This window comes from Dendrobates tinctorius, unplaced genomic scaffold, assembly GCF_039654945.1.
Source record: "Dendrobates tinctorius isolate UK_male_01 unplaced genomic scaffold, ASM3965494v1 ptg000149l, whole genome shotgun sequence".
Lineage (NCBI taxonomy): Eukaryota > Metazoa > Chordata > Amphibia > Anura > Dendrobatidae > Dendrobates > Dendrobates tinctorius.
The window spans coordinates 1,561,524-1,576,166 of NW_027361816.1; the positions used below are offsets into that span (position 1 = coordinate 1,561,524).

General features: G+C 40.2%; 1 protein-coding gene across 5 annotated transcripts in view; it reads right to left on the bottom strand.

Annotated features, from left to right (window-relative positions):
- SH3PXD2A (SH3 and PX domains 2A) overlaps nt 1-14,643 on the bottom strand; it is a 378,257-nt gene that overhangs the window by 27,897 nt on the left and 335,717 nt on the right. For 3 of the 5 annotated variants that reach the window (XM_073546581.1, XM_073546580.1, XM_073546584.1), the window contains 2 exons: nt 6,419-6,532; nt 2,023-2,106 (listed from right to left, as the gene is read on the bottom strand). In XM_073546581.1, the coding sequence (XP_073402682.1) occupies nt 2,023-2,106; nt 6,419-6,532 (198 nt within the window). The remainder of the gene's footprint in view (nt 1-2,022; nt 2,107-6,418; nt 6,533-14,643) is intronic. The other 2 variants (XM_073546582.1, XM_073546585.1) reach the window with 1 other exon arrangement.

Sequence of the window (14,643 nt, forward strand, 5' to 3'; positions counted from 1 at the left end):
ATTAAGACTTTCCAACGTCAATAACATGGTGCCACATTTCTGAGCCATCCTAATAAAAGATGCACAGACCACACGTTCTGCAGATGGAGCTGAAAGACAACTACAATTTGGCCTCATACTGAATATTATTAACGTATTAACAGAAAACTTGTGTTGTGCTCGAGACCACCGCTAGACTTTATTCCCAAATACTTTCCATCAGTCAACAATCTCTCCGAGTCTTTATATCCCTTATCCTGCTCAATGCTCTGCACTGAGAAAAGCCTTTCCCAGAGGGATCGGAATTTCTACACTGATGGAGCCTGTGGTTTTATTCATATTTTTATTGCTCTTATTTAAAAAAAAAAAAAAAAAAATACAAAAGGGAGTGATGAATTGTTAATCAGGAAACTGTGTGTTTGCTATGACTGGGATGTGGGTGTAAAGAAGGAAACTGTAGGAAGACTGGAGCTCATTATCCATATAGGAACCTTATGTGGTCCGTAGTAGTTTGTGATGGTTTCTTGCATGTATTACATTTTGCACTATACGTCGTGTTGGAATATTCAATCATATATAGGTATTACTTAACAAATCCATCAGTCATAAAGATAAAATCACCTACTTATAGGCCATGAGTCAAGACACCAACACAGCTCTGATCCATGAAGGCATGAACACTAGAAGACCTCTAAAAGTGGCTTGTGGTATATCGTACTACAATGTTAGCAGCAGATCTTTTAAAGGCTGTGTGCAGAGTTTGGAAGTTCTCTCTACAAGATAAGGAATAACCCTAAACCTGCTGGGGTTCCAACTGCTGGAACTTATACCGAACCCCTGAAGAACTCTGAAGAACCCTGTCTGAATAAAGGAAAAGTCATGCATGCAGACATCCCCTTCATCCATTCTTTATTGGACAGCCAGTGATAGCTTGCTCTGTGCTTCGCTATCTCAGCATAGTGGGGCTCCCACCGGTCAGACCTAGAGCAATAGGGAAGCTAGCCACTATTTTTAGGATAAGGAACAACTTCCAAACTTGGCACAAACCCTTTAACGTTCTGTAAGTTAAGGTGGTGGATTGATGGGACGTCGTTCATTGTTAGCCTATTGCTACTGCTGGGCGGACGACTGTGAGAAGTAGAGTACCCCTTCACAGTCTAATCCGTGTCACGTGTACAGCGAGCAAGCAATGTTTGTGGCAAAGAGAATAGTAATTTCTTATTTTTCTGCAAGCTTAATATTGAAATCAATTTGGATATCAATATACATTAGAAATGTCCTGTATTTTGGAGGTCTCATTCCAAAAAGACATAATTTGCATTAAAGCATGATGCAAACCTACTAGCTCATGTATTCATAATTCTGCTAGTTGTCACTTAATTTTACCTGTATAAAGACTAAACTTCAAAACCCTAAGTCAGCTGGGGATGCTTTAAGATTTTTGCTCTGAAGCCTGCGGAATTATGATTGCAACTCCTCATTACACAATATGTTTTAAGCCAGGTTCGATTATATACACATATATATATATATATATATATATATATATATATATATATATATATATATACACATACATATACTCATATATATTACAATGTATTTACTATATTATACAGTATAGATATGCATTAGGCACTGAATAATAAATATAAAGGGTTTCCCCATCTTGTAAAGTGATGGTATGTCATTGATTTATGTTCGTGGGGATCAGATCGTTGTGACTCCCCATCAATCACGAGAATAAAGAGGCAGTGGCGCTGATTTACCACTGCATTCCCTTACAAGTTTTCTTATGGCTAATATCTTAGCTGTATGCAATCACTTTACAAGATGAGAATATCCCTTTAGGCCATAAAAAGTATAGAAAAAACACATAAGGAAGAGCTGACATGGAAGGATGCATAAAATGCATAAAATGGTTAGTTCTCGCCAAGAATAGAAACAGCGTCAGCATGCACGTGAAAGAACGGCCCCTGATATACAGCTGATTATGTAAATATATACAAGCACAACCAGTAGACTCGAAAATGTTCCATTCACCTCGGCTTTGTTGCCTGTTGACTATGCCGCCCAGCGTCCAACGCCGGTCCAAGCGCCGTAGATGAGCCTTGCGCCTCTTAGTGACTAATGTAGATGGACGTAAACATGAGGAGACAAACAAAGATATAAAAAAAAACATGACGGAAGGATGTGAATAAAATCAAGGAACAAAATTACATGAACCATTAAAAAAAATGTTAAAAAAAATATAGAAACTGGTTAACATGAGAGATGATTAGATGACCAACACTTAATGGGTGTTACTGGAAACTATAGAGAAAAGTCACAAACAGTTTTGGTAATGGCACATGTGTTCTGTCCCACAAATACCATACATTGCTTGTAGTTGTGAATGAATACATGGATGTAGCTGTAGCTATAGGGGGTCCAAAGACCACCGGTCACATAACACACCAGTACTATGAATGGTAGACAAAGGATTTTGCATAGAACCATAAAAAGTCCAACTTGCATGTCTGAATACATGGCATCATATGTCTGTCCATATTTTGGTTGCCTGTGATATGGAGTGACTTGGAGGGCAACAAAATTAATAAAGGGGATGGGGGAACTACAATACCCAGAGAGATTAGCAAAATTAGTATTATTTAGTCTAGAAAAAAAGACGACTGAGGGGCCCTGCGTATCATGACTTGTATGGCAGCAATGTACAGATATTCCAATGAAGTATTCAACAGGATCTACTGGAGGTGCAGTAAGACCTTCACATAGGTTGCAAGCTAGAGTAATTTAACCAAAATATCAACTAATACCTTATATATGTTTCCATGTTTGCAGGATGTAGCCAGGCTCTGTAATGTTGGTTGGGCGATATAGGGTGTTTGTCCTTGTGGGATGCACTTACAGCGCACTTGATCTAATAGGCTATAAGCCAACATGGTGCACTACATGTATGGGTGCGACTGGCACCTAATACAAGCCTTCGCTATATGCGTCCATAATACTAAGCATATATAAAACTTATACAGCATGTAGATCTTTTTTTATGACATTGTCAACATTAAAATAAATTAAAGTGGTCAGCACTTTTAAATGATGAGACACAATAAACAATTGTAGAATAGTTTGACAAAACTGCGTTTTAACTCCTTTTACACAAATAAAAGTCATAATATTAAAAATAATAATAATTTTCATGTATTTCTGGAAGTAAACATCTAAAAACATAAGGCTTCAAGAGAATTTGCATCAAATTGTAATGTTTTGGAAGATAAAGAATAATGCATGTTTGTGCAGATACAGCATGACTAAAGGCCCCGTCACACTTAGCGATGCACCAGCGATCCCGACAACGATATGACGCGGTCAGGATCACTGGTGCATCGCTAAGTGGTCGCTAGTGAGCTGCCACACAGGCAGATCTCACCAGCGACATAGCAGCGGTCGGCGGTCGCTACTTAGCCGTCAGACGAGGCGATGAAGACGTCCTCTCGCCCGCATCCACGTGTCGCTCGTCTCCACAGCAGGAAGCCCAGCAGGAAGCTGACGACGAGAAACGGCCCAGGACGTTCTCGCACGATCAGCGATAATCAGCGGGGGAGCGGTCAGAGGTAAGTATCACACATAGCGATATCGCTGCTGCGTCACAAAACCAGTGACGTTATAGCGATATTGCTAGCGATATCGCTTAGTGTGACGGGGCCTTAAGGGAGCAGAGCCCTAAGCTGACCATACACGCTGTCAGACAAATATTTCGATGGTAGGCATCAGATGGCTGCCCGATCCTGCTCAAATCGGCAGCTTTGGTTGACTTTCATCACATGTATATGGGGTCCTTTAGATATCCTACACCTTTGAATAATAAAACTTCAGATATGCAGTGTCCATGGAGTGGCTTTGCCTTCCCGTTACACAGACACAGAACCAGGAAAATTGCATCCTGCTCCCTATAAGTTTTACTCAGAGCTTTAAACCTACTGTTCCATCAAAGCTCAAATTTTGGGCCAAGAAAGGTCAACAGAAACTCTGAAATATTGTAGTGATATGTCTGGGGGCTGTAAATTCATTAAGGGTTAGAATTGCTTAGCCAGGTTGCAGAGATGGAAGTGATTGGTGGTAATCTTCTGCTCTCACTAGGGGCTTCTCCTCACCCTTACACAGAAACAGAACCAGGAATGAAAAATTGTAAATTCATTAAGGGTTAGAAGTGCTCAGCCAGGTTATCCAAGCAGAGGCTACAGACTTTCCACTGACCTGTACATGCCTTTCACAAGAGTTGAAAAAAAAATGACCAGGGTTGGGGGAGCGCATTGCTTAGTACTCAGAAACATCCCCACACTCCTACCCTCAACTTTCTCAGCTTCTGTCATGTTTTTTGAAAGATAGCTAATAGGGCGTATTTTTTTTGAGACATTTGGGTATAGTTAGCAGTTCGTGATGAATAAAATATAGAATGTAATGTATTCAGACAGAAATGCAAACATTTAAATAATACATCTGCTATCCACACAATCCATGCACTTGCAGTCCTCAAAAATCTATTTTTCAACACTTTCACTTATCCGCTGTGGTTTTAGCAATGCAGGAAATATCTTTCAGTCATAGTAAAATATTTATTACATCTTACTTTCCAAACTGTACAGCAGTTTTTGCTTTGAAGCTGTAAAATTTGCATTCTCCATCAAATCTGAGCCAACGGTTTCACAAAACTTATTACTCGTCGTCATCAGATTTCTGTTAGCTACGGACCAGTGGTAGCTAATCTAACAAATAATGGGGACTCAAATGAGGTCACACATCTTTTTCTGGCAGAGTAGGAATGGACCTTGTTGGACCTGTGTCGGATAGGAAGTAGGACAGGTCATGGTTGGACAAGGTCAGACAGGAAGTAGGAATGGACATGGTTGGAAATGTGTCCAGTGTTTTACTACACAGGCCATGTGCATAATTTTTTAATCACAAACAGTTATCTTTCCCATCAACAGAAATTGTAAGGTGCCATTCAATCCTCTTAACAGAGGAGAAAGAGGGGCAGGTCCTATTTCTCTTTGTTGGGTAGCACATCGATATAAAGAGTTCTTGCCTGAAGAATACGGAAGAAGGAAGCTGCACCCTATCAAGCTTTCTCCCTTTGGGTCCACTGCAAGTATTCATCTTTGCCATTTTCCCAAAATTTCCAGGAGAATCTTAGAAAAAGGGGAGATGTCCCAGACTCTTCGAAGAGCCAGCAAATCTCCCTGACTCTAGGGAGAGATGGTTCATGCTCTCCTGCTGCAGTTGGAAATTCCACCTACAGACATTGCGTCCCATGGTCAGTAGTCCCTAGTAATGCTTTGGCAACAGAACTATGGCGGTGATTCTGGAATAGGCTAAGATATTTCAGCCACCATCACTGTTGAACCAGGAGGTAGTGCACATTGGCTTCATGTACAAAGGTTGTCTGTTTAATGGAACCAACAGAACAAGATGTTTTACATGGTGACAGGTTCATCTGAGCATTGTAAAAAATGAACCACCAACACTTGGCCAAGTGCTGGAATCAGATGTTGGACCCTCACTAATCTGATATTCATTACCAATCCTAAAGGACCCCATACATTTTAGCCTAAAATTGGTCGCGCTCTCCAACAGTCTAATATCTCTGGGGTCCTCCGACTCTCCAAGACAGATGATGCTGTGAAAGAGAAGAATCTGGCCTGTTTATCCTTTTTTCGGGGAAGAGAAAAAAGAGGCTGTGAAAGGGGGGGCCTATATTCCTGTGTATGGTGGTATTCCACTCAAAAGTAAACTTTCAGCAATCAATACAACTTGCTGAATACTTTGCCAACTGGCTTGATCTCAATGTTCTATTGAGAAAAGTGGATGGGAAACTAGCAGGCACGTGATTGCAAGCATGTGACTGCACAAACTGGCTATCCGGGTCAAATCCTAACAGTGTGCATATTACATACTGTCAGTATTTGGCAAGCCAGACTGCTTGGTAAAAATTTGTCCTGAGGTAGAAAATCCCTTTAAAGATAGGACATCAATATTTTAATTCCCCAAAAAAAACATTTTAAATTATAAGATGCTGTTTTTTTTGCAGCTGGGTGAAGCACAGGAGCGTACTGAATACTGTTTTATGGTGAAGTTCAGTTTGTGGTAAACTGGATGAGGTTACAGCTGTGTGGCACCCGGCCATGTGGCACAAATTGCTACATGTGTCAAAAACCTAAAACAAACTGAATCTACCTCCACCTCATATGTTGCCAATTCCGAGGGTGTTATAAATCTTCAGTTAGTTACTCATTTTCCTCAGCAGTGAAACGGACAGATTCTGGTAACGTGCCGAGGTGTCAGACACTGAACAATAAAGTGGCACCTTGTGCAATAAACATATCACATCTGATCAAAAGTATATATACTGTATATGTAAGATACAAAGTATATAACTTACCATCTCCCAATTTAGAAGTGTTAATTTCAGAATCATCTTTGGTACCACTCTGAGAGTCTAAATAAGTGGCGGGAACCCAACCTTGCTCTTCTGCCGTGCTTACAAACCACCAACCTAAAAGAAGCAAAACATACATCAACATCGGCCACAATGGATCCCACATTTACAGAATATCTACTAAATATAGCTCTAAGGCTGTCCACCTGTCTTTATGGGGGTCAATTAATATTTGTACCCCGAGAACCTGATGCAGAATGACATACAGATGTCATTTTTTGACCTAACACCCAACATTTTAACTATAGCATGATGCAGAAAATTAGAAACAGGATTGGTGATAACTTGCTGATCACTTGGATTCTGGTTAATCCTAGAAATGGAAACTGAATGGAGCAGAGGTTAAATGCGTGCCCCATCGCTTCATTCACTTTCTATGGGACTGGTGGACATATTCGCGTGTTATTGAACATGTCAAGTCAGGTATGGTCTTGCCAACAGTTTTCTGCATGAAGATATCTTGATGCCTCGTAACATACGTGTCCAGTTAGCAAGTGCTACATGTATAGCAACAACATTTTAGGTCAGGCTTTCACACTCCAAAGTGGATGCTGGTTTAGAAAAACTATTTTTCATGGTTTACTGCCCTCAGTCATTCAGGTATGTCCTCATAGGGCATAAATTGAGTGTGGAAAAGAAAAATCAAACATGAATAAGCAGCAAAATCTTCCTGAGTTACATCTCAATTTGTCATGAATTTTGATGTGGATTTCACTTCACGCATTGTAAAGAAAGAAGGGAGGTTTCGCATATTTCAATCCTTCATCAGGAGCCAATTTCTTCATGAACAACATTAAAACAAGCATTCCCGAGTTGTTTATCCATTAAATGGGTGTATGTGTGCATGTACTGTAGTGTGAGTGTCCAGCGGTGATGACTTCACTGCCATTGCGACGAGCCAGTTTACGCTATGCTTTAGGCGTGAGCTGGAAGTCTCTTTTACAATACAAGCCTATGAAGTCTCGTCCTGACCCAAGCTAGTACTGCTTGAGCAGTGACATCACACAGAAGCAGAGAAGACCGACACTGGAGAGAGCAGCAGTAGGTGAGCATACATTACATGGTGCTTCGTTAAGGCTTCATTCACACATCATTGATTTTCTCGTAGGAGAAAATCGGTCCAAGTCTCATCCATTTTTTTTCTTTATCACAGTTTTATCAATGTTTGGTCAGTGTCAGTTTTTTACCATCAGCGTTTTGTGTTAGTTTCATCAGTTTTTCTCAGTTGAAGAAATCAAACAAACAAAAAAAAGATTATCTGTTCCTATCCAGCAGTCCATGACAAATGGCTTCCCAGTGCTATCCATTTTTTTTTTTTTTTTTAAGAACTGTGAGGCAGTGACTGGTGTTATATGTGAGGGTCGCTATGTGTCTCCCAGGATGTGCAAAGAAGCATATGGAGGCCAGGGGAGTGCATTGCAGTCACAGACATAGCTGTGACTATGGCAAGGGAGAATAGAAGTAAGTGTCAGCCTTGGCCAAGCTATTGTCCAAGGCAGATTTAGAAAAAACCGCCATGGGCTTTTATTTTTTAAATGGACTACAGGATGGTAGTGGGGTGGTCCATTTCCTTCCCTTCCCCGGCCCCAGGTCTCCCATGTGGCCTACGGCCACACATTTGTTTGTAAAAACCCCTGCAGCAGAGGGCTGAGTGTGTCAGTTTGGTCTTGCAAGCAAGGAGAGCAGAAAGCTTTACAGAACCCTACCTGTATGAGGCAACAGAGGGCCAAGCAGAGCCAAAAGGCCTGGCACCCTTAGCGCACACGGCGGTGCAGTCGCCCACGGCAACAGTTACGGACTGTCTTTGTTTTCCCGGCTGCGATCTGGAGGATCCGATTTACTTTCCTGGTTTGTGAGTACACTGTTTATTAAAAGAGACTTTATTTTGAACTTTCCCTGGGTCACTGTCTCATCACTGCACAGAGTGGATACCTCTGCGTTACAGAACCCATAAACTTGTATTGTCGATTTTGATCTGACACTCGGATCAAAAATTGGAAATGTCTCTGAGATTTTGCAAGAAACGTTGGATTCTTGTACGAGAAAAACTTATGTGTGAATGAGGCCTTACACAGAGTTTGGATGAGATTTGGTAAGATATCGTAATACACTGCAGATTTTCTTCTATAAAAATCTTAAAGGAAAATCCACAATGTATCAGGATCTTGTCAAGATGCTGATGGGAGATCGAACACTTATTGCACAATCCTCTAACAACAACAGCGATAATTGGGGACACAGTGGTCATCTCTATAAAGCGCTGTTCTAAAAACCCACTTGCACTTGCTTGGTGACAGCGACCAACCCAATAAGTCTTTCCTTAACTAAGCAAAAGAATTGCCAGAATATGCTGTTTCATGTTTATCTGTTACATATAAAGGATTTGTTTCACTCGTCCGCAAACCATTTGGAAAAAAGCTGGCGTGCAAGGAATGCCAGATTCCAGTTATTGAAAACAGATCTCCATTGTTGAGTCCTATTTTTATGCAACAAACCATTCACATATTGCTTGACATTCATTTATAATTGGGAACTGAAAAAAAGGGACACAGGATGACACTCAGCTGACTGAAATAACAGGACCATTATCCTTCCAGCTGCAGAAATACATGTGGTAAATAGCCAAGTAGGATTTTTTTTTCTTTCCTTATCGTTTTAAACATCATATATACGGGAAACCATTCAGAGTAAATGCCTTATTCCTAGCAACAGCATGGAATAATGGGTACTAAGAGAAACCTACTCATACATGGCTTTGGCTCGAGAGGGAGTCCTGCAGATCAGCTCCAATTCATGAGACTATGAGCTGATCTGCAGTAACCGGCAGCGGCTGCGACACATTAAATAGAGCCATGATCTGGTCAATATCTACATCCGGACAACACCAGCACTAATAATACCTGATCGGTGGGGATGCAGGTGTCTAACCACCACTGATTTAATATTGATGACCCAACCTAGCCTTAGAGGGCTATCTCGTCTTTGATATAATGATTGATCGGCATACATAATGGTATACATCACTAATCATATCTGATACGCTGTGCTATATTCCTCCTAAGTAGTTTTGCAGCAGAGGAAAATGTTGTAATTATATCTAATACAAGGCGGCTTCATGCACTTACTCTCATTCTCAGTTGAGGTTTCATAGGTTCTCAGTGACTTAAGGCATTTACAATTCAATAAACTGCTCGAAAGATTATACTAAGCCAAGGAATGAAATCATATTGACTAACATGGGCTCAATTATGGACACACAGTACAGTACAGGACCAGCAAATCTACAGCCGCCTTAAAATGAGGCTAGGCGTTCTGAAATGATGCAAACAGGCAATCCATCCTCTTTACTTAAAGGGAATCTGTCACCTATTTTTTTGGCATATAAGATGCGGCCACCGCCATTAGGGGCTTATCTACAGAATTCTGTAATGCTGTAAGCCACCGATGTAACCAGAAAGATGAGAAAAACGAGTTAGATGAAACTAAACACTCATTCATAGTACCCTAATGGCAGTGGTATCTTCGAACAAGATAATACTACCAGAAACAATTGCAAAAAATTGATCAAGGATGGTGGGTGGTCTCCAGATTCCTCCAATCTCAGTCCAACGGAGAATCTGCGCTGGGAAAACAAGTCAGATCCATGTAGGCCCCAACTCACATACAGGACTTAAAGGATCTGCTGCTAACGTCTTGGAGCACATGAGGAACCAACATAATATTGGATGGTGGCTTAAACGTTATGGCTGAACAGAATGGTGACAGGACAATTGTGTACAAGATAATTGTGTACGGACTATTGTGTACAGACAATTGTGTACAGGCCAATTGTGTACAATGACAATTGTGTACAAGGCGATTGCCCTGTACACAATTGTCCTTGTACACAATTGTCCTTGGACACAATTGGCCTGTACACAATTTTCTGTACACAATTGTCCGTACACAATTATCTTGTACACAATTGTCATGGAACCGAACAGAATATATAAGTGCAGTTCTACTTGCGCTATAGTTTGTACTAATATGGGTGCTTCATGACAATATGACCATTATTTGGGGGTTGGTACACAGTGTTATACTCTAGAATGAACCCCAGACTTTTGCCAGTAAGAGCATTAGCATGTTAGATTATATCAGCAAGATGTCTGCAAGGCTTCGCTGCAGAGGATTATTTCAGTATTGCTTTTCTGCATCTTCAGTAATGTTGGACTGGAGAATGGAAACACAGACTGCATACCTGGATATATCCTGCATCATAAATCTTAAATCTGGAAAGAAGAGGAAAACTAGATATTCCCCCTACACCCGCTCAATTCCAAAACAGCTTATGCATTTAGCACTTGATAACTTCGAGGTAAATGTTTTACTCTGTTACATTCATTAATTTCTACTACATTTAATTGGAACACTATACTAAAATGAGGAACATACCTAAGTGTTAGACAAAAGTCAGAAAACAACCAAATATCAGTAAGATGCTTAATGTTCCACCAATCTCAGTACTACCAATATGCATTAAGTCAATGATTGGGAGACATTATTTAGATATATTAACATAAATACTTTAGCTGTCTCAAACCTTGGATTCTTCGAGTCTCAAATAAGTTGCAACTTGCACAAACAATTCATTTATTTTTTGTACCAACCCAACCAAAAGTTTAAAAAAGTAGGATGTACCAAGAGAGGGGGCCTAGAAAACAACTTTTGGGCAGATTTATTATTGGGGCTTAAAATGGAATCTGTGAGACCAAACTGACAGTATAAGCTAAAGAACATAGTCTTGCAGGGGATATAGCCCCTCTAAAAATCTCACCTTTAGTTTTCTATGTCCTGACTATAGTCTACAAAAGCTGAAGGTTAATGAAATGAATGAAATATGGTGATAAGAATGCTCAATGCCCTCATTTATATGGCCAAGAAGCTCAAGGCATCATTCTGTTACCTGGGTTTGCATGCCCCACCTCCGATACTGGTGATTGACAGCACTGGATTGGCTGGAGTGAGAATGCAAAGCTCAGACAAGCATATACTGTCACCCACCACTAATGGAATTAGGGACATGTAAAACCAGTTGGTGGAATAATGCCCTGAGTCTCTTGGCCACAAGAGTAATCAAATAAACTCATTTGTTTTTTAGCATATTTGATTAATCTTAAAGGTATTATCCTGCCTAATGCTACAAGTCTAAAAATCTAATATACAAAGAATGGTTGCACTCTATCCTGCTAAGGCATGTCAATGTGGAATATATGTAATTAGAATTGCAATACAGCTTTAGAATTATAGAAAAAATATATGAGACTCTTAGCATAAAATTTGGCCAAATATTATCTGCCCACCAGCCAATGTCAAGGAGGCCTCAAATCTGATGGGTATCTACACTGTGTGAATACCTCTCTAAGGCTGATGTCTGAATTCCTGGGTGAATGTGGACACCTCTGTCAGCAATGCCTGCATTTATGGGTAAGTAGGGACTTGCTATAATTAAAATCACCACCTGGTGGAGGGCGGAGTGCTCGGTCAGTAAGCTAACATACAGTCTAAAAATCTGCAGTATCTCTATGTGACTGCAGACTTGTGAATCCTCACATCTGGTGCACTGCACGCTGTGAGGATTCTCCAGTGCCTGCACAAGCAACGTGAGGTCATATGACCGCAAATGTCATGCTCCTGGATTCGATCCATTAAGTTTGCGTTCTGTGGTCAGCTTCTCCTTTTGCTGAGCCACAGGAGACATGTCTTTTCTCTGGGTGTTTTGGATCTGCTTTTCAGGCTGCAGTCTGCTTAGCTTAACACAGGCATTTACATTTGTGTGACTATCACCTTTTGGGTACGGCTTTATATCCTGTCTCCCTGATAGAGTTTCCTGCTGGTTTCAGATTCATTTCGATGTTCTGACACTCTATTGATGTTTGGAGACAGTCTGTGAGATTCCAGCTAAGGTTTTTCACTTTGCCATTTCTTTGCTATATTTTGCACCCATAGGTACTACTATGGACTGCGGAGTCAAGATATCTAGTATTTACAGGAAACGACAGTCAGATGCAGTTTTTCACAGGCATAGCTATACTAGACCAGGGTCAGAGTAGGGTGTTTACCAGTCTGAACAGGGATCTGTCAGGTTCAGACATTTGTCTCCCTGGTTTGTACACTACCCCTGTACATGTGCTTGTGCATTCATAACAGCAAGTATGCAATATGCATACTCCATGCCACATTTCGACTAAACTGTGTCCAGCCTCTTTCAATGCACTTACATTGAGTGAGGCTACACCCATCTAGTCAATACGTGATCATATGTATGCAAATCACACACTTGTGGTCACACGCCTGCTTTTCCCAGAGCCGGCACAGGATAATCCTCACAATGCGCAGTGGGTGCGATGCGAGGATCGACAAGTCTGCAGTCACATGGACTTGTAGCCTAAGGTCGGACAATCCCTTTAAGTTTATGCCAAATGGAAGCAGAGATTGTATCACTAAAGGTGCATTTTTTATAAGGACTGTATATTCCATACAAGGCTATGTGCTTAGTTTATACTGTCAGTTTGGGTTGACGGATTCCCTTTAAGCCTAGAGCCAGGAAAATGTCACATTTTGGAGAGAATCTGCCCTTGCTCATAGCAGCTGTAGATTTCATTTTCTGAGTTTAGGACAGTTCAAAATGCACAAAATTGATTAAAGTGATGCAACTTTGAAGAAGTTTGGTGCAATTTGCTACAGATATCTTTTTTTTATATATTTTTTCAATAGTGGCGAATGAAAGGCCAGACTTAAATCTGCCCCATTATGTCTCTCATCACATATCCAGCTATAAATATATGATCTACAAAACTTTCTTGCCTTTTGACTGCCAATGTAAAAAAAAGTTTTTTTTTCACCATGATTCTTTATAGAGGATACATCTGGTGTATAGGTCTGGAGCCAAATTCACGAGATAGGAAACCTTTGCAAGCTTTTAATATATTACAGTGCCAAAGGACGCCCCAGTCATGGCTGCTTATACTTTTCAGCTTTTAGGACAAATATTTTGGATTGAACATGATACTGTGAAATCAATTCAATATTGCTCAAAGGGTGTAAATTTAATCTCCAGCCCACGTCAGAAAGGCATTCGGGGGGGTCTTGAGAATGCACCAGATGTAGATATATGACGTCTGCTGAGTGAATTTGCATTTCTGAACACACCAAGTAGTGACGACTTTCAGCAATTATATGTGATCTTATCAATAACGTTCCACATGAAGCCAGAGGAATGTCACTATGTTTCCAGATGTGTGTCAAAATGACTACTATGGTATGTAGTCCATAGACATTAGGAAGGGTTTGCTCTGCTACACCTATTCCCCAGTATCCCAAGAAGTGTTGATGTAACTTTCTCAATGTTGTAAGTTGAAAAGGTGACGGATCAAACCCAACCCTAATAAGACATGCAGAAAAGAACAGATTCCAAGCCGCTCTGCTATCTGGTACAGGCCAAGACTGAGGATAATAATAAGCTCCTCTGAACGAATAAAACAAGAAAAGAACTGAAGAAAAAAAAAAAAGACGCAAAATAAAAAGAAAGATTATAGAAAGGAAAAATAAGGAAGAAGGAATGATTAGAAAGACAAAAAGAAAGAAGGAAAGAAAGAAAGAAAGAAAGAAAGAAAGAAAGAAAGAAAGAAAGAAAGGCAAAAAGAAAGAAAGGCAAAAAGAAAGAAAGAATGAAAAAAAGACAAAAAGAAAGAATCAAAGAAACGAAGGATGAGAAAGAAAGCGGAAGGACAGGAAGAAATGCAGGAAGCAACAAAGAAAGAAAGAGAAAAAAGGAAGTAAAGGAAGAAAGGCAGGAAGGAAAGAAAGGAAAGAAGGGAAGAGAAAGAAAGAAAGAAAGAAAGAAAGAAAGAAAGAAAGAAAGAAAGAAAGAAAGAAAGAAAAAAGAGGAAGTAAAGGAAGAAAGGCAGGAAGGAAAGAAGGAAGAAAGGAAGGATGGAAGGAAGGAAGGAAAGAAGGAAGGAAGAAAAAAGAGAAAGGAAAGGAAGAAAGGCAGGAAGGAAAGAAAGGAAGGAAAAAAGGAAGGAAGGAGTTGTTCCCAAAATCAAGCAACTTTGCAATTTACTTGTTATTAAACATCCTCTCAGTTATCAAGAACGAAGGGATTTATAATTCCATAGTTAACTGCT